Genomic DNA, 18,927 nt, shown 5'->3' with positions numbered 1-18,927 from the left:
AGCAGTGTTTTAGTCTGTGAGGAAGAGATGATCCACTTCATTATAAGAGGGAATGAGGATCTGTGACATTTACACAGTGTGTAAAATATGAGTGTTTCACACAGCGTTCCAGTGAACAACTCTTATAGGGTATATTAAATATAAATGATGAGATCAAAATAAAATATTAAAGGTGCCATTACATGGATTATTTTATTATTTTAGAATGTTTCCTGGGGTGCCCTTATGTTAGTATGTTTTTTAGATCAAACTTTGTTATAATTTAGAAATAAAAGGCATTTTTCCTAGCCTGATTTTAGCCTTTGATTTGAACACTAGGGCTGCGATCGAAACTGCATACTTCCCTACTATTTAGTATGGGAAAAAGAGTAGGCGAGCGAAAAAGTATGTACGAATCCAAAAAAGTAGGCGAGAATTACCTGGGTGACGTACTAATTACCGCGAGATTCGGACTTAAGTGCGTTCGAATATGGCTACTTTCCTGCTATATAGTAGGCGAAAACAGTACGTGAAGGAAGCAGTACGTTCGAAACATCAGTATTCATTAAAGAGTAGCCGAGAAGTTCCCGGATGGCTTACGGCTTTCGCCCAGATTTTTGAGTGCTCAACCGATGGATACTCTTCTATCCCAGGAGGCCACGCAAGAGGTTACAGTACGTCATAAAAAAGAAGAAGAAGAAGGATATGTGTCATACTCGAACATGACGGAAAGGATGACGGACGAGACTGTTTTCAAATGTGAGTATTACAAATCAAATGATCGCATGTGTTGAACTACTGTACAGTAAACTGTTGAATTGTTTAAGGTGTAAAGACGCTATGGTAAATTTGTGATTTTGCTGTAAATCACATTTTATTATGTATAGCTAACAGACGAGCTCCAGTAAGGACACACACGTCTCCAAAGTGGATTTGCATACATTTTAAACCGTATACATCTTAAATATAATTACTAAATGTCTATTTAATATCTGGCAAGAAAATCATCTCAGTGATGTATGTGTGCTATTATGTAGAACAAATCTATAAAGTAACTAAACATAAGTTATCTATTTTATTTGTCCATTAGTAGTTGATAAAATGAGGAACATTTATGTTGGATAAAGAGTTAAAACAACCTCAAAATGTAAATGTAGTGTTGAGTTCATAAATCACAGAGGTAACGTGAATCTTGTCTGGATGATGTGGACAGGGACAGATGAACAGATGTGTGTTTATCCGGTGGAGAGTGGCTCATGAAGCTGAATGCTGCCATCAAAGGCTTTGAGTGACACTACAGAAATAAATAACAACAACTATTTAAATATTAAGTTGTAGTTTATTTTAATTATTGTAATGTCAAACAGAGCTATTACAGCACTTTTCTGATTCTTGATTTCTGTGCATTTGCTGCACAGCTTTTGTGGTAGAGCAGGACCTGCAAGGAAAGATGATGTTGGCATTTTTGGAAAAAAGCGTTTTGTCTTCTAAATAATACTGAAATCAAATGACATTGTGCTGTTAAAATGACTGCTTTTGTGTTATGTTTGTGCATTTTGTAGGATCTGAAATGTCAGCAGACTGGTGTGAGCACTGAGGATGAGGAGGCCATCACTCCACCTGCCCTTACGAGACCCTCCATCACTCCACCTGCCCTTACGAGACCCACCATCACTCCACCTGCCCTTACGAGACCCTCCATCACTCCACCTGCCCTTACGAGACCCACCATCACTCCACCTGCCCTTACGAGACCCTCCATCACTCCACCTGCCCTTACGAGACCCTCCATCACTCCACCAGCCCTTACGGACCCTCCATCACTCCACCTGCCCTTACGGACCCTCCATCACTCCATCTGCCCTTACGAGACCCTCCATCACTCCATCTGCCCTTACGAGACCCTCAATCACTCCACCTGCCCTTACGAGACCCTCCATCACTCCACCGGCCCTTACGAGACCCTCCATCACTCCACCAGCCCTTACGAGACCCTCCATCACTCCACCAGCCCTTACGGACCCTCCATCACTCCATCTGCCCTTACGGACCCTCCATCACTCCACCGGCCCTTACGAGACCCTCCATCACTCCACCTGCCCTTACGAGACCCTCCATCACGAGACCCTCCATCAGTCCACCTGCCCTTACGAGACCCTCCATCACTCCACCTGCCCTCACGAGACCCTCCATCACTCCACCTGCCCTTACGAGACCCTCCATCAGTCCACCTGCCCTTACGAGACCCTCCATCACTCCACCTGCCCTTACGAGACCCTCCATCACTCCACCGGCCCTTACGAGACCCTCCATCACTCCACCAGCCCTTACGAGACCCTCCATCACTCCATCTGCCCTTACGAGACCCTCCATCACTCCACCTGCCCTCACGAGACCCTCCATCACTCCACCTGCCCTTACGAGACCCTCCATCACTCTACCTGTCCTTACGAGACCCTCCATCACTCCACCTGCCCTCACGAGACCCTCCATCACTCCACCTGCCCTTACGAGACCCTCCATCACTCCACCTGCCCTTATTGCCTCAGATTGTGAAGCACAACACATCACGCAACAACCTCCGGCACGAAGGAACGGCTCACCTCTGGCGGTCAGCTGATTCATCAGAATAAAGCCGCAGAATGGGAACCGCTGTGTTGAGATGGCAGAAGGATGTGGGGTTCAGCGCCTCTAGCCTACATACATGATTGTAGTTTGAATAAAGCTTTGTTTCATGTGTTGACTTGTATATGCATTTGTTTATTGTGTGATGGTGACTTTGATTCATTCTTTTACTAATTTATTAATATTTCTCGTTGTCAGTAAATAAAATACAATTATTTAATTAATGCTTTATTTGTTGTTTGAATGAAAATGTAGATATGTTCACTATATACACATCTATATCTATTCTGAGTGTATTCATGCATAGCTATTTCATATGACATACATTACATTTAGTTTGTTTTATTGAATTATATCATTTTCAGTAAAAAGTAATATAATTACGTATTGGTCAGCATTTATCATTGTTATTATTGTATGTTTTGGGGTGGGATAGCAATGCAATTCATTCTGGGGTAATATTAATTTTTAATAATGATACTTAAGTTTTTCGAGTATAAAATCAACAGTTTTCTCCAAAGGCGAATCTTCACACAGCAGCCCTTTGTGCAGACATTACAAACGCTGAGGAAACCCATTCTAGGTAGGGCTGTCAAGTTACTGATGTTATGAGGTATACCGTGTATATATATCATGGGTTTGCATACATAATATGATATTTTATACACAGGAAAAAATAACCTACAAGGTTGAATATCTTAATATATATTTTCTTAAATAATTCATTATAATACATTTAAAAAAAAATGCATTTTTTGTTATTTATAAGCCTGAGGGATGAAACGAGAGTTAAATTCAACAAGATAAACAGGAAAACATAAAGCAGTAAGCCACTTTTTCTTGTGGATGAAAATGTTTGGATATGAAATAAAGAAATTAACAACATATACAAGAGATGACAATTTTGGGATTTCGTAATAAAAAATAAATAATATCGTTAAGGATAAAACGGTGGGTCACATTAGTAGGGTTAAATATAAGAACTTAAATCAACCCTAAATGTATTCACAAAATAAATGGGCAGCAGTTTCTTCAAAAAGACCACAAAATGAGCAAGTTTAATCAATATCAAGATATTTAAAGATAGATATTTAAACGTGTCGTTCAAATCTTTAAGTTGTTGCGCTTGTGATAACGCGTCGTAGGTCACATGATAACGTCAACATGGCAGATGTCCGGCTCGCATTCATACTTAACGAGATCTGGCTATAAAGTACCTACTCTTTTAGCGCTCGTTAAGTAGCCTACTTATTGAAATTAAGTACCTACTCATTGAGTATGCGGTTTCGAACGCAGCCTCTGTTTGAAGGGACGTGTCTGCTGTGAGACTTCAGTGTAAACGCCCACTGCTGTGATTGGCTGCTGTGAGACTTCAGTGTAAACGCCCACTGCTGTGATTGGCTGCTGTGAGACTTCAGTGTAAACGCCCACTGCTGTGATTGGCTGCTGTGAAACTTCAGTGTAAGCCTGTTGATCACGTGAATGAAGATCTTATCATTGCAATGCAGTTTCTGCACTCTCACTAATGATTTCACCAATGCAAACATGAGGTAAGTACAGTAAGAGCTTCGTTGTGCAGTGTAACAGCGTCATTGATTTCATAACGAGTTTTGGCAAGTGTCCAGATAAACTCGCGCTGTGTGATTGACAGCTTGGGCGACTGGAAAGGGATTGTTCTTTGATCGCTATCTGTATATTAATCATAGTTTATGTAAGATTATTTTCATCCTACTAAGAGGAACGACGTGAAGTTGATCGTTTAGTCACTGGCTTGATTTACTGATGCATAAACAGTATTGAACGACTTTGAGAGAAAGATTATCTGTCTGAACTTGAACAATTACACATCAGACATTCACATAACCCACTGTTTCTTCAGAGGCTCGGATGAAGGAACTAAAAAAATACCTTTGTGTTCATTTGTACATCCAAACACTGAGCGACTGCCATGCTTCGCTCGTTTGCAAGCTATGATGTCTCTCGAGGAAAAATGATTCGGACGATGATTCGGCTGCGCAGTTCCGCCTGGGCTTGATCATGGGCTGGCATATGCAAATTTTTGGAGGCGTACATATTAATGATCCCGACTGTTGCGTCACGGTCGGTGTTATGTGGATATTCGCCTATTTTTCAGGGGTGTTTTTCAAAAACGAGATTTAAATAAGGAGAAAACAATGGTGTTTGAGACTCACTGTATGTCATGTCCATGTACTGAACTCTTGTTATTTAACTATGCCAAGATAAATTCAATTTCAAATTCTATGGCACCTTTAAAATATATAACAACTTCTCAAGTATCAGTTCTCTTCCTGTGTTCATCGTCATAGGAAAGAAGAGTCTTACACTTGTAGTCCAGCAGGCAGTTCACATCACACTGATTCCCTCGACAAAAACACAATAGGATTTTCCCATAGGCTTCTGGATAATCGCAAAAAAACAACGACAAAAGTTTATGATACACACATGTTTCAGATGAACACAACTTTTATGAATATTGAAGCCTAAATGCAGTCGCCAGAAGTGAAAAGCTAAAGGTAGGCTATAAGCGAACTACATCACAGTCACATGACTTCAACGTCACCATCACTAAACTTCAGAAAACTCTTTCAGTTTTGATCTAGAAACTGAGAAAGTAAAAGCGCACTGAGTTTACATGTTCGGCTGATGACGTTTAATCTCCTCGACTGACTCTGTCGTCACATTTAGACACTTGTTAGCAACCGCCTTTTTCCAAGACATTTAACAGCTTCAATAAATCACGAGTGGGGAAATACTGATGTATTTTATGTCGTAGAATAAAGCGTGTCTTGAGCTTGTGTTCACCACAGACCTTATTTCAGCCATTTAACCAAAACCCATTTCAAAAACCCATTGACTTCGGGATGATGAAACCAGAAGTGCTAAAATGCAACTCGCTTCCAAGATTTGGCCAACAAACTGATATCAAACCTGCACCTCTACAGCCATCTTACCCTGAGGGAACGTGAGGAGTTTCGGCACAGCGCCACCTAGTGTTGGCGGATAATGGAAAATTTATATTTTAGCCTATAAATAGTTTGACCTTCAATAGTTTAATATCAAGCTGAATGACACCCAACTTTCCCATGTTGGCCATTTACTATTTTGTAGTAACATTATGTATTTTATGAACTCAATAGGATATTATTACGAAACTTGGTTTGTGTGATCATGTCCTGAAGGAGCCTGAGAAGATATAAAGAGCTGTGTAGTGTTTTATACAATATCTTGTCAGAGCTACTGCCTTTTGCACTTAAACTTCATCATTGCTCTGATTCTCTGCTTTCTTAATGTTGCCTCTTGTGTGAATTGCCTCATAATCGCTGCTTGCTGCTGTATTTTACATTTTTAATAGCTTTATTGAACTGTAGATGAGGTGTACCAAAGAATACTGAATTTTGTGTCATTTTTACATTTTATTTACATTATTTTTTTAAGTTGTTAGTAACATTTCTGGTTAGTATATACACTTTATAAACTGATAACAGTAAAAAATATATATATATTATCAGCAGTAAACGTAGAACAAACAGGCAGGGATCAAACACCAGCAAAAGAGATATCCAAGGCTGAACACAAACGGACACGGTAAAAAATTGCTGTAAAATTTACAGCAACTTACTGCCAATTTTGGTTGTAAATCCTGTAAATGTACAAGAGTACTGTAACTGTACTGTGAATTTACAGTTCTTCAATGTAATCTTTACAGTATGTTACTGTTATTAATAATGCAAAGGCAGGCAGAGTTTCAGGGCAGGCAGCAAACAGAGTAGCGAGTATCCAGGCAAACCAAGCAGAGTCACAAAGGCAATAAGCAAAGGGTCGATCCGGTGAAAACAGTCCAGGGTCAATAACGAGGAAACAATGGAAACAGGGAAAACGCTCAGAAACGTCAAGACTTCGCAATGATGGAGTGGAGAGAGACTGAATAAATAGTCCGAATGATGAGCGGCAGGTGTGCAGATAACCAGTGCCAGGCACGGGTCATGGGGAATGGAGTTTAAATGGATAATGTCAATATTCAGGAGAGGGAGCCCTCTGGAGGCGAGTAGGAGGAACCACAGAGGCTTGATTCATGACACAATGTCTGTGGACAGTCTTTTTCATTTATGGATGATCACTGAATATATCGGACCCTCGTTTGTTGAGATGTTTTGTGGATGTGTTGCTGTTACGTAGATCAGTTCTGTCCCGCTGTCCTGTGTTGCTTTAGGAGACTTTATATTGGCATAATAATCACCGGCTGTATCTGTCACCTGATTGGTCGAGTGGGTGTGTCTGGGGTTTGAATCAGGCTGCCGATTGGTTACTGTGGCGTAAACAGGACAGACATCTGTGCAGTTGTTGAGGTGTGATGCAGGCGTCTGATTGGATGAAGATGCAGGCGTCTGATTGGATGAGGATGCAGGTGTCTGATTGGATGAGGATGCAGGCGTCTGATTGGAGGAAGATGTTACCATGGCGACATCACTGTTTGGAATCTCTTCATACATGCGGTCAGTCTGAAAAACAACACATACATCAATAATTGAATAGTTAACATAGATTATCATCTTTTTGTTGATCAATAAACAATCATTTAACATGTCTGATCTTCTACGGGTAAATATTTGAACACTCACCTCTGTATTGTGCTGCACGTTTTGCTGAAATAAAGCTGAATGGAGCATGAATAGAGAAAAAGGACAAATCAATTTCAACCCTAAAAACAGGACTTTATAATCACAAACAAACTGTTACCTGTCCCAGATTTCCTCTTCCTCTTCTTCAGGATGATGAAGGTTCCAGAACACAGAGTCAGAACCAGCAGAACCGAACCCAGACCGCCAGCAACAGAAGCCAGATCTGAAGGCAACGCTAAACACATGATATTTACATGATGAAACACAAACTGATTCTGATTATACTGGAAAATCAACAATAATGTCACGGTGTGACAAATGAGAGGGCGGAACTAAAGTTCGCCGCAATTGTGTTCCCTCCGGTATAATAACAAGGACGCACCACCCCCCCGTGTAAAGATGTATCTGTTGCCTTGTCAACCGGGATGAGGAAATCGACATCAGGTGTGGGGAATTAATCTAGAGCCATGACGAAGCCATGTGGGCATTGAGAAGGATATAAAAAGCCAGCGAAGAGAGACTGTTGTGTGGTTCTCCCCCGTGAGATGTCGTTCCATTTGAGTGTTGCAGAGAAGAATTGTAGTGTGCAGGGGCAAGTGTGTTGGATGGGATTCGAGGAGTGTGAAAGAGTTGTGAAAATACCCCGTTCGCCTGGAAGGGAGAGAGATAAGTAATCGTACCATTGGATCTCTTACCTACATGTTTCAACACTGAATTTAAGGTGGATTGGAGTGTTTTGATTGTGCTATCTAAACGTCACTGAGTGAATTACACTGATTAATGTGCGATCTCCTATCCTCTTCCCCCGTATTGGAACGGTGATGTGAATCCTGTCTATGTCTGTGGAGGAAAGCCCCGAGACACCCTTTTTCCCAACATTGCAGCTCGTTGCTTGTGGCACGGAGGCCTCTGGTGCTGGTCTACTGTCAGTAACTGGAGCTTGATAATGTCGATCGGCCCCATCTGTTGAGGACTAGAAGGAACAGCATCCGTGAGTCAAACTAACTTGCTGTTGAAGTTGATTCTGTCTGCCCTAGAGAAACTCCGCCAGCCTGCGACTTCGAGTCTGCTATAACCCCAAGTCCATCTGCCTGGTGTGAAGTTATCCGTCCCCTGCAACACACGTGAGCACTGTATACTGCTGTTGAAGTTGATTCTGTCTGTCCTAGAGAAACTCCGCCCAGCCTGCGACTTCAGTCCGTTACAACCCCAAGTCCATCTGCATGGTGTGAAGTTATCTGTCCCCTGCAACACACGTGAGCACTGTATACTGCTGTTAAAGTGATTCTGTCTGTCCTAGAGAAACTCCGCCCAGCCTGCGACTTCAGTCTGCTACAACCCCAAGTCCATCTGCATGGTGTGAAGTTATCTGTCCCCTGCAACACCCGTGAGCACTGTATACTGCTGTTAAAGTGATTCTGTCTGTCCTAGAGACACTCCGCCCAGCCTGCGACTTCAGTCTGCTACAACCCCAAGTCCGTCTGCATGGTGTGAAGTTATCTGTCCCCTGCAACACATAAGCTTCGCTCAGCCTGCGACTCGAGTCTGCTGCCGCCCCATAATCCATCTGTCTGAAGAAGCTCTGTTCCGCCTGTTGACTTCAGGTCTGCTGCAGCTCCAGAGCCCACCTGTCTCGTGTGAAGTGCCCATCTTCCTGCAACACACTCTGTCCACATAGTGGAAAGGGGACATCTCAAGAGAGTGAATGTGAGAACTGCGCACGCTGCTTGAAGTCGCCATTCCGTTCGTCCCTGTCCCTTGCAGGCCACTGTAAACTGCACACCGGTGTGAGAAGAGGAAGAGCCCTGACCATCTACTCACTTGTGGAAACTCACCTGTCCATCGCATACCATTGTGAACCCTACATCGGCGCGGGAAGAGGAAAGGCCTTGACCGTCTACTCACCTGTGGAAATTCACCTGCCCGTCGTAGGTCCCTGTGAACCCTGCATCAGTGAGGGAAGAGGAACAGCCCCGACCGCATACTCACTTGTGGAAACCCATCGGTCCATCACAGGCCACTGTGAATCCTGTACCGGCGTGGGAGTGGGCCCCGGAGACCACTGCATCGCCTCGATCCCTGGGAAGAAGAAGAAAGGAAAATTTTAGTTTAGGTTATTCAAATTACTTTTAACTTTAATAAAAAGAACTGTTATCCCTTTAAATTCTGTCTCCGTCTCGTCTCTGACACGCTCCTCAGGGTGGTCCTGGTTCAGGGGTGGGCGCAGTCCGGCTTGGCCCATCCCGACCTGTGACAATAACATTCTAATAACTAATAAATTCCTTAGATTATTGTACCATTAGGAATATTGTAATATTGTAAATATACAGTTATATTGTGTAACTGAAGTGAAACTGCAATGGTAAACCTCAACTCTTCAGAAGAAAACACTTCTCTTTACGGTTGATGTCAAACCAAATTAACCACATGAAATCTGATATGTGCATTTTCTCCACAAATGTTCAAATCAATTTCCTTTCAAAGAGTGATCATGTGATCAGAGAGTTGCATTGTGGGTAGTGTAGTTTGTGTTCTTACTAGTGTTTGTCTGATAGAGTTGAACTGTAGTATTTCCTGTTGTTGTTCTTGTTGTTTCAGTTTCTGTTTGATGAGTCTCTGACAGAGAGAAACACCAGTGACTGTGAATGTGTCGCTCATGCAGTGATATAATAACACATAATAATAATAGACAAACACACACTTAACACTGTTTGCTATTGCTGCATATGAACAAATGTTGTGTTTTCTGTTCACATCACTGATCACTGATAATCACATTATAAATGTTCATTTAGAAGACACTTTATTATCTGAACTGATACAGAGTCACTTTCAAAAGTCTCTGTCAAACCCACGTAAAGCTGGACTCATGTTATTACTGTCATTATGAGATGATTTTACTCAGAAACAGCAGAATAAAGAAAGTGATAAAGTGTAACTGGGAAGAGAGACGGACGGTGAGATGTGGAGAGATGTGTACCTGTGTCCGGTGAGGAAATAACCAGAGATAAAGCATATTAAAGGCTGAAGAGATGTTGAGAAGAAAGAGATGAAGGACCTGTTGAGGAGATCTGATGATCTGTGACGCTGCTGGACGCGTCCTCTTCGCTGCAAGATTTATCTGTGCGTGAGAAAATGGACGTGTGAGAGTGTAGATGTCAGTGCGTGTGTGTGTGTGTGTGTGTGTGTGTGTGTGTGTATGTGAGAGTGTAGATGTCAGTATAAATACATATGATGTGTGGCGTGAGAAAGTGTCAATTGTGTGAGTCTCACGGTGAATGCATGAGAGTTGTTGTGCATGTGATGTCTGTGTGTGTGTGTGCAGATGTCAGTGTGTGTGTGTGTGTGTGTGAGTGCAGATGTCAGTGTGTGTGTGTGAGAGTGCAGATACCAGTGTGTGTGTGAGAGTGCAGATGTATGTGTGTGTGCGTGTGTGTGAGAGAGAGTGTAGATGTCAGTGTGTGGTTGTGTGTGTAAAAGTGCAGATGTGAGTGTGTGTGTGTGTGTGTGAGAGAGAGAGTGCAGATGTCAGTGTGTGTGTGTGTGTGTGTTTGTGTGTGAGAGAGAGAGTGTAGATGTCAGTGTGTGTGTGTGTGTGTGTGTGTGTGTGTGTGTGTGTGTGTGAGAGAGAGTGTAGATGTCAGAGTGTGTGTGTGTGTGTGTGCGTGTGTGTGTGTGTGTGTGTGTGAGAGAGAGAGAGAGAGAGAGAGAGAGAGAGAGAGAGAGAGAGAGAGAGAGAGAGAGAGAGAGAGAGAGAGTAGATGTCAGTATAAATATATATGATGTGTGTTGTTAGAGTGTGTGAAAAGCCTGAGTCTCACAGTGAATGCGTGAGAGTTGGCAGCTCTGGTGCAGATGTCAGTGTGTGTGTGTGTGTGTGTGTGTGTGTGTGTGTGTGAGAGAGACAGTGTAGATGTCAGAGTGTGTGTGTGTGTGTGTGTGTGTGTGTGTGTACCTGTGCTGGTGTGTTCAGTGCTGCTATACGGACTAATGCTGGATGTTGAGATCTGGACACGTGTCTTTGTCTCTGGAGCTGAGAAATGAGGAAGAGCGTCACGCCATAATACATATATTCATAAAACAATAAATATGAATGATGAAGCAGATTGGTGTTAAAGCTAACTTAACTTTAACTTTAACTTTAACTTTTTTTGTGTTCAAAATGTACTACATTTATAGACACAAACAGAGAGAAGGAGCTCCGGCTCAATGTTCTTCAGACGCAGCAGTTTATTAACCTCTAGAGCGGCAGAAGTTACGGACTGCAGATTTAAGTGTTGAATATCAGGCACCTCTGATCACATTTAGCCGGATATCTGTGTAGAGTATCCATCCAGCTCTACATCCGTACGGTCCAGCATCTTCCCTCTTCAGGTCACTGATGGTCACTGTAAATGATCTGGTCTGAGGATTATCCTTCAGTGAGAATCTGCCACTAATATATATAGTTTTTTTTCCATCAGATCGTAATGTAAATTCCTCTGTAGAAGTATTTGAAAGACTTTTTATATCCTCCTGGATAAGGGCACGTAATGATCACTCGTCGTCCCTCTGTTCCTCTCACTGTAATGCCCTCAGACAGTGAACTGTTCACTGCACACACACACACACACACACACACACACACTGCTTTACTCATATACACTGATAACATACACCATAATGTTAGATAATAAACACTTTTAGTAGAGATCTTCAGCTCTTACCCGTCAGCAGAAACACACAAACTATCAGTGGAAACTTCATTTCTTCATCAGTTCAGTTCAGAAAATCAGTCTGAAACTCTCAGTAGTTCCTCACACGACTCTCTGAAACTCAAACAGCAATAATACTGCTCTCATCTATCAGTGGAGAGAAAATAATACGCTTGTTTCTCTTCTAACGTGTTGATCGTCAAACTCATACTGTTCACTGACTGTGTGTCTGTGTTTTCATGTGGCGTTAGATGTGAAAACGCCTCTCAGTTTTGACCAGGAAATGAACTGTGAATTCATCAACCACAACCTGTTTCTGTTCTGTCTTTAACATGTTTGAGTGCTTTCTGTTGCCCTTTTGCTCTTTTTTAATATATATTTTCAAGACATGTTGAATAGTTTGACATCAATAGTTTGATTTGATGTTACCATTGTGGCGATTACAATGGTGACATGCTTCAATGGTGCAATGCATTCTGGGAGCCATGGATAAGTTTTGTATGATGCACTCAGAATGCATTGCACTATGAAGCATGTCACCATTGTTGAGATTCATATGCTGATTCTTGATGCCTGTGTGCGAGTATAACTCACAGGAGCCCAAAATATGTAAATGGTGTGTTAAAAATCATTTGATGTTCTGATTAAATTCTATTATTTTCTTGCTGTAGAATCACAACAATAAAACAGAATTAATAACATACTACCCATATAAACCTCCCACATAATATCAATGAGTTAAGCCAATATATGATGATTATATTCTTATCATCAATCAGCTTACAGCATCTGATTATATTTTCTCTTGCTGTTCTCGCCATAACAAACAGACACAGCTGTTAGAAAAAAACAAATGTTGAAAAGTCAAGAGCCTGACTAAAGCACACACTGATCGCCACAATGGTAACATCAAATCAAACTATTACTTTCAAATAAGTAATCAACATCTAAGTCTCTTCTTAATTCTTTTCGGTAGATGTCTGACATAAATAAAGTCAGTCTGGTTTGTAATAAGTGAAGCTGGTAATGCTGTTTGTGGAGTTGTTTAATGAGATCTTGAGAGATGTAATGTATTTTATCTTCAGTTGATTTCATCCAAGGCTGTGGCTGGAAGTAGTTCTTGTGTTTCTCTTTGCTTCAGTGATTATGCTTGTTAACAGCAGGTGTTCTTCACTAATACAAAATCATTTTTCAATCACTTAATTATCTCATTACCTCCAACACTGATTAAGTGTTACATTAAACAGCCTGTAGTGTGCACACTAAGCAGTGTTCATTTCATCTGGGCAAATCCATGTGGGGCCTACATGGAAACTGGGTGCAAAACTGGCTGGGTCCCAGTTAGATAGCCCAGGTCAAACCCATTTGGGCCCCACATGGCTCTGCTGGCTGGGCTCTCCCAACCAAAGAGGATCTTTAACTACCGCCTTTCACGAGCCAGAAGAGTAGTTGAGAATGCCTTTGGGATTCTTGCTGCACAATGGAGAATCTACCACCGGGTGATTGGAGCTCTGCAAATGTGGATGCTATTGTGAAAGCAACAGTGGTCCTTCATAACTTCCAGAGGTGGAACTCCACAGTAGAAGTCCCAGTAGATGAACATCACATCCCTGCACTTACACGTGGAAGGAGAGTAGGCACCAACAACTCCACCCAAGAGGCCGTAGCTGTACGAGAGTCCTTTAACAGCTACTTTTCCTCTGCCACTGGTGAAGTGCCCTGGCAACACAACCTAGACTGCTGATGTGCTCACCTGTCGTCTTTGCATCCCATCAACATAAAACAAAGGCTCTTTTAAGAGCCACTCACTTATTTTAAACTGCAATATCTGAATCAAAAAAAGAATCATGAAGTCAGCTCTTTTTTAGAATATAACATTTATTCAAAACATTAAACATTAATCATTCATTAATCGAGAATTTATCTCTCAGGTAAACTCAGCCCTATGTAAAGTAATGAGGAACTCGATTTTAAGTTCACTGCTTTTTTTCAAGTGACAGGTTTCTGAGATGTGGTGCCAGACTCAATAGAAAAAGCTCCTCCTCATCTGCAGACTGATTGAGAACATTCATCAGCTGGTTTTCGAATTCATCATTCTGCCCCTTCCTTTTTTTGTTCCTCGTCGATCCCTGTGGTGCTGCAGGGACATGTGATACATGAGGTGCCGAGGTAGATGGTGGCCCCCAGGACACATCAGGAGGGTCAGACAGAGTCTCAGAAGACTCAACAGCCAGAACTGCAGGGGTAAACAGGGTGCTGGGAGATACACCAGTCAGGTGAAGGGTCAAGGTTTCAGTTAGGGCACCAGGTGGTGGGGTGCCAGGTGGTGATGACTGAGGAGCCAGGGGTGATGCGGTAACCTGGGAGCTGGTCAATCTCTCTTCTAGGGATGGGGTCATATTAGATGAAGTGGCCCTCTCTTTCACATGAGGCTCCAAAAAACTCATTATGGAGAAATACCTCCATGTGGTCTTCTGTTCTGCCCCTGCACCACTCTTCTTCTCCCTCATAGCCTTTCTCTCCTTTATATACCTGTCCCTGAGATTTGTCCATCTCTTTTTTACACTCATCCTCTAATTTAAGAAAGGATTTTATCTTTTTTAATAACACATTTGAAAACTATACCTCTACTCCACGTAATTTAACAGGTGTAGAGTTCATTCATGGGGGGACACATATTAAAAAACTGTTTACACACATTGCCTACCTACAAGTTACCTGACTGTTAAAACACAACTATTTTTAATGTAAATCTGTCTGTCTATGAGACGATCGTGCATACCATAGGATGTCTTAATATAATTTACTTTACAATTCAGGAGGAAAAAAGGCTTTTAACACATGCTGCCCGTGCATTCGCTCTATGTATAACAGTTATATCTAATAACGTATATGTGACCGGGGATTTAGGTTTACCACCAGGAACACATTTAAGGGGTTCTATCTACTTTAAGTTTATTCCTTTAATGATATAAAATAAAAACTACTGATTTTCAAATGTGGTTTATCAATTTAATTGATAAGAAACAGTTCCGGTTCTTAAATGTTCACAGAATAAACAGAAAAGAGCAGAAAAAAAACAAAATTAAATGAATGGGGTTCACAGAGCTGGTGACAATTAAAACCAGCTGAATATCACAGTCCACTTGTGTATGATAAACACAAGACTCTTAAACACGGCAATGTAATAACACAACCGTTAAAATGCAAAGAAAGAAAAGGAAAATCAAAAATAAGAGTATCAAAACTTTTCGATACAATACAATACGGCAGTGGGAATACTGTTCAAAGAAATGTGAAACACCTGAAACAAATGGAAAAGATGAAGTATATCACATTTGGCATAACGCCAAATAACATGGCCTATACCGCATGGAGTGACGTCATATCATCGTGGACATTACACACAACATAACTTCCCAACCATGACAGTTCTCCGAATCAACACAAAATATACATCCACAAATGGTATTAAACAACAATATATTTACAAAACATTGTATTTACCCATGGATGACTCAAATTGTCGACAATATCTCAAAAGTGCGCGTCTCTCTTGCACTGCCCGCTGCACATCTCACCAACAAAATATACTACGGATGCCGTGAGGCAAGAGCGCAAACGCGTTTTCGTGCGCAACACACCAAGCGCCACCCACTGATGACTCCAAAGAAATACAGGTCTCTGTTTTTTTTTATATTTAAACATGGAAAATAATAATTAAATAAAAGACTTTAACATAAGGGAGAAAAACAAACTTTAAAGGCATTTACCACCCGGTTACATCTAGACAGATCACCAGGTGATCGCCCATATTGCATATCTACAACAAGCTATTTACACACCTGACATGCCAACTTGAATGGAGATATGTCTCCATGACAGCTTTCCTGACGATGTCCCTATACGACCTCAAACTTGTATCGTACAGCTCAGGAAATTCCGACACACACAGTACTAGCCGTTCATCCATTTTGATTTCCGTGCTTGTTTGGATCCCCCGATTCTATTGGCCGCGCTGGTAATCGTCACAGAGCGCAGCGGCAAAAGTTGAACTATTTTGAACTTTGACCGCGGCGTGCGTGTGAGCACGCCAGTGATGTGCACCCTGTGTGAAAGGCCCATTATAATTGTGTTGTAAAATGTGTGGAGATGCTGTACATGTAATAGATTTACAACAAAAGCTTTTTTTCTAAAATACAATTACACACCTAAAGGAATGGAAAGGTCAGTGTGTCTTTCATACTTGCACTTAGTCTGTCGTATCAGTCATTATGAAGTCTTCAGCAGGTTAACGTTAGACTGCATCACTTTGCCGTGATCTAGTTTGATTCTGTCGCCTCAGTGATGCAATAAACATGTATTAAAGTGTAATATTGGTTCATATTCTCATGTTGTCCATCAGAGGTCAGTGTGGAGGGAATCAGTTGCTTTATATTCTCAAGACTTTTCTTCAGACACAAATTAATATGTTTATTTCCCCATTTTGAATGTGGTGCAGCCAATGAAAACCATAGGCAGGCATTATGCAAATGTGTTACTGCGTTACGTATATATGTCACAGAAGTGAGACTGGAGTTACTGACGACTCGTTTAGGTGCTTCAGAGTCGATTCTTTCTTTTGGGAGACAGTAACTTATCGTGCACTTTCGACATCAGATGAGAGGAATATTCCAGGAATTAAGACCAGATTCATTATGTCTTGATTATGGTCTTGTTAAATGTAATTATCAGTCCTGTAGCAGTGTTATATTTGATCCTGATATGTTTACAGCTGACATACAGAAATATGGATCATAGAAATAAGGTAAATCTATTCAATGTTTAAAGCTGAATCTTCATGTGATGTTTATATTCTTTAGTGTAATGGACACATTTCACCATGTTATTCTGAACTGCAAGTAAGAATACATTTTGTTTCATTATTATTATTATTATTTTGTATGTCTATAGTTATTAATGTGTATATGGATTTGTCTGGTTAGTTTCATCTGTTCGCTCCTGCTGTTTGATGTTGTAACTACAATAATATGCAGCCAAAGAGCGGACTTCTCCATTCATGACCATTTAAAGAAGCTGCATATTCTGATAAAAACAAAGTATAAATGCCACAGATTTTTGGAGGATTTTAAAAACAACTGCTATTGAGAAGCTTTAACTAATGAATAACTTTATCATTATAATACTAGGAGGCCTTTTGCTTCAGTTAATCATGAGATGTTTGTGGCATTACTGGGCAAACAGGAAGTGAAACTACAGCCACAGGAAGAGCTTTGAGGCTTCAGCAAAACACACTACATTTCCCACAATGCAACTCTTCTCAGAGCTTATATGATGGAGAAACAGTGTTTGGCAACGATTGTTTCCTTAAAATGTTTTACTTTTTTTTTTCATAAGCGCTTAACATGTAATTAACATGTTTTGAAATTGGTGTATAAGAAAAAAAGTATGCTTGTGTCTATTAGGATTATTCTTTTATTGTTATTTTGCAGGATTAATCCTTTCAAATATATTATTCTTGTATTCATTAATTTATGAATAATCTTTTTTGTCTATTGTATATTTTGATATAATATACTCATATATCCTATTCAAACCAGACCTCTGCTCTGACAGAGTACATGTCTATCCTGCTGTCACTTCTCTAAAAAGTGAGACATGTTCCCCTGCAAAGTCTGGTATCTGGTGTAATATTCGCTGTCGCATGAGTTTAGCAGAAAGTCCAGACATTATGAAAATACTTATTTGGCTCTCGCTGCTTCTATAGTGTTAAAACCACAATGTTTAGCTACGCTTGCAGAATATAAAACCAAGAGGCCAGAGCTGATTCTTAGAAAATATATTTTTGACATGATTAAAATACTCTTCCTGATCTGATCTGAACTTTGGTATAAATATTAGCAAAGCTCATGCATTGCTCTCTCTCTCTCTCTCTCTCTCTCTCTCTCTCTCTCTCTCTCTCTCTCTCTCTCTCTCTCTCTCTCTCTCTCTCTCTCTCTTTCTCTCTCTCTCGCTTCCTTATACTTTGACCTATAGCTCATGTATAGTGAAACATCACATATGAGCTCTTTCTCTCAGTACGGAAGAGAACGACAGTAACGTTTGTCACACAGAATTTGGTCTTTTATTTAAGCGAAACGCTTGTCAAATTTCATCATGTTGGACGTCCTGCTGCTCTTTTCCAGCATCTGTACAGGTGAGTTTAAGACTCTCAGCTCTTTTACACAGAGTTTGACATCTTCTCTTGTTTTTCCTCTGTTATCACATGATCATCAGACTCATATGGATGATATTTGTCAGTTATTATTCTGGCCTGCTTATGTCTCTTGCTCACACATAACAGCTCTATATAATGATATTTGTGTTTTCAGCTGTTGTTGTTGGAGCTTCACAGACAATTACTGGATACAGAGGAGAGAGAGTTGACATCAGATGCTCATATGAATCTGGATATGAACCAAATTCAAAGTATTTGTGTAAAGGGGAGTGTAACTATGGAAATAAAAACATCATGGTTAAATCAGGATCTCCAGCTAAAGACGAGAGATTCTCTCTGACTGACAACATGAGGGCCAGAGTTTTCACCGTCACCATCACTGATCTGAGAACAGCAGATAAAGGCAAATACTGGTGTGGTGTGGAGAGGACTGTGCCTTTGCCTGATGTCTATTCAGAGATTTTGTTGCTGGTTGAAGAAGGTAAGTGATCACATTTGTTAATAGCAGAAATGAACTGCATGGAAACAAGCTGAGAGTGAGAGATCAAGTCATTAATCTTGTACAACCCCAAATCCAGAAAAGTTGGATAATTTTGTAAAATGCAATAAAAATGAAGAATCTGTGATTTGTTAATTCTGTTTCAACTTTATTTTACTGACAAAAGTACAAAGAAAAGATTTCCCATGTTTTGGTCACACTTCATATTAGGGTCCAATTGTCACTATAACTATGACTTGGTAGTGCGTTAAAGTGACTTTACTGGATTTCTTT

At 40.8% G+C, this 18,927-nt stretch overlaps 1 protein-coding gene and 1 long non-coding RNA gene across 3 annotated transcripts in view; both read right to left on the bottom strand.

The window, feature by feature from the left end:
* Window positions 1-6,011: 6,011 nt before the first annotated feature.
* Window positions 6,012-18,927, bottom strand: part of LOC311077723 (uncharacterized protein) — a 118,210-nt gene continuing 105,294 nt past the window's right edge. The window contains exons 4-7 of the mRNA XM_084106335.1: window positions 9,783-9,860; window positions 7,363-7,479; window positions 7,245-7,279; window positions 6,012-7,124 (exon numbers count right to left, since the gene is read on the bottom strand). Of these exons, the coding sequence (XP_083962461.1) occupies window positions 6,726-7,124; window positions 7,245-7,279; window positions 7,363-7,479; window positions 9,783-9,860 (629 nt within the window). The 3' untranslated portion in view covers window positions 6,012-6,725. The remainder of the gene's footprint in view (window positions 7,125-7,244; window positions 7,280-7,362; window positions 7,480-9,782; window positions 9,861-18,927) is intronic.
* Window positions 10,247-12,139, bottom strand: LOC311077752. Of its 2 annotated transcripts, none has more exons than XR_014604971.1 (4): window positions 11,951-12,139; window positions 11,483-11,837; window positions 11,200-11,277; window positions 10,247-10,365 (listed from the first exon to the last, which is right to left on the bottom strand). It is a non-coding gene; the product is annotated as an uncharacterized lncRNA (long non-coding RNA). The 2 variants fall into 2 exon arrangements; XR_014604972.1 differs by having other exon boundaries at window positions 11,537-11,837.

The sequence above is a fragment of the Abramis brama genome (genome assembly GCF_963993115.1).
Source record: "Abramis brama genome assembly, chromosome: 2".
NCBI classification, from domain to species: domain Eukaryota; kingdom Metazoa; phylum Chordata; class Actinopteri; order Cypriniformes; family Leuciscidae; genus Abramis; species Abramis brama.
Note: the sequence above shows the minus strand (reverse complement) of the source record. Positions and strands in the feature narration are given on the sequence as shown.